At 61.8% G+C, this 827-nt stretch overlaps 1 protein-coding gene across 1 annotated transcript in view; it reads left to right on the top strand.

Moving 5' to 3' along the window:
- Window positions 1-827, top strand: part of RAP1GAP (RAP1 GTPase activating protein) — a 37,127-nt gene that overhangs the window by 14,563 nt on the left and 21,737 nt on the right. Inside the window, exon 6 of the mRNA XM_010830233.1 lies at window positions 210-395. Coding sequence (XP_010828535.1) covers window positions 210-395 — 186 coding nt within the window. The remainder of the gene's footprint in view (window positions 1-209; window positions 396-827) is intronic.

The following is an 827-nucleotide window of genomic DNA, read 5'->3' as shown; positions in this document are numbered from 1 at the left end:
GTATGTAAAAACCCAAACAAACTTTCTGGCCAACCAAATAGGTGGGAGGGGGCCCTGGGTGTGAGCCAGGGGACCTTCGGAGGCTCCAGGCTATGCCCTGGTACCCCTCAGCCATGACAGAAGTGGCTCCGGGTCCAAGTTGGGGGGGGGTGTCCCAAGGCCCCCACCGAGGTGCAGGGTGAGTGACCCTCAGCTGAGTGCTCCTTCAGGTCCTGGGCCGAGAAGGGCCCTTCCCCCTGATCCTGCTGCCCCAGTTTGGGGGCTACTGGATTGAAGGCACCAATCACGAAATCACCAGCATCCCAGAGACAGAGCCGCTGCAGTCGCCCACGACCAAGGTGAAGCTGGAGTGCAACCACACCGCCCGCCTCTACCGGAAGCACTTTCTCGGCAAGGTGGGGTGGCCCGCTGGGCTGGGAGTGCCGGGCTGGGTGCGGAGGGGGTCACCGCGCAGCCCTGGGGGTGGAGGCTGGGCTGGCCAGCCATCCCGGGAGTCCAGGGAGCATGTGTCGTGGATCCGCTCATTCAATCAGCAAACACGGATGGCACCAAGGCGGCATGATGGCGTAGTGGTTAGCAGAGTCTGCCTCTGACTGCGTGGGACCCCGGGCAAGTGGCTTTCCCACTCTGTGCCTTGGTTTCTTTACCTGTACAAACGGAGAGGGTGGTGATTCCCACCTCATGCCTTCAACGCGATGCTATTTGTGAGGCGTATAGAAAGGCCTCTGGCGCCAGGCAAGTGCTCAATCAGGGTGAGCGAGTGATGAGCGCCAGCTGGGTGCCTGGTCCGGTTCTGGGCGCCAGTGATACAGCAGCGAACAAAACAG

This window comes from Bison bison, unplaced genomic scaffold, assembly GCF_000754665.1.
Source record: "Bison bison bison isolate TAMUID 2011002044 unplaced genomic scaffold, Bison_UMD1.0 scf7180017864516, whole genome shotgun sequence".
Lineage (NCBI taxonomy): Eukaryota > Metazoa > Chordata > Mammalia > Artiodactyla > Bovidae > Bison > Bison bison.
The sequence above is the reverse complement of the archived record's forward strand: the minus strand, read 5'-3'. Positions and strand labels throughout refer to the sequence as shown.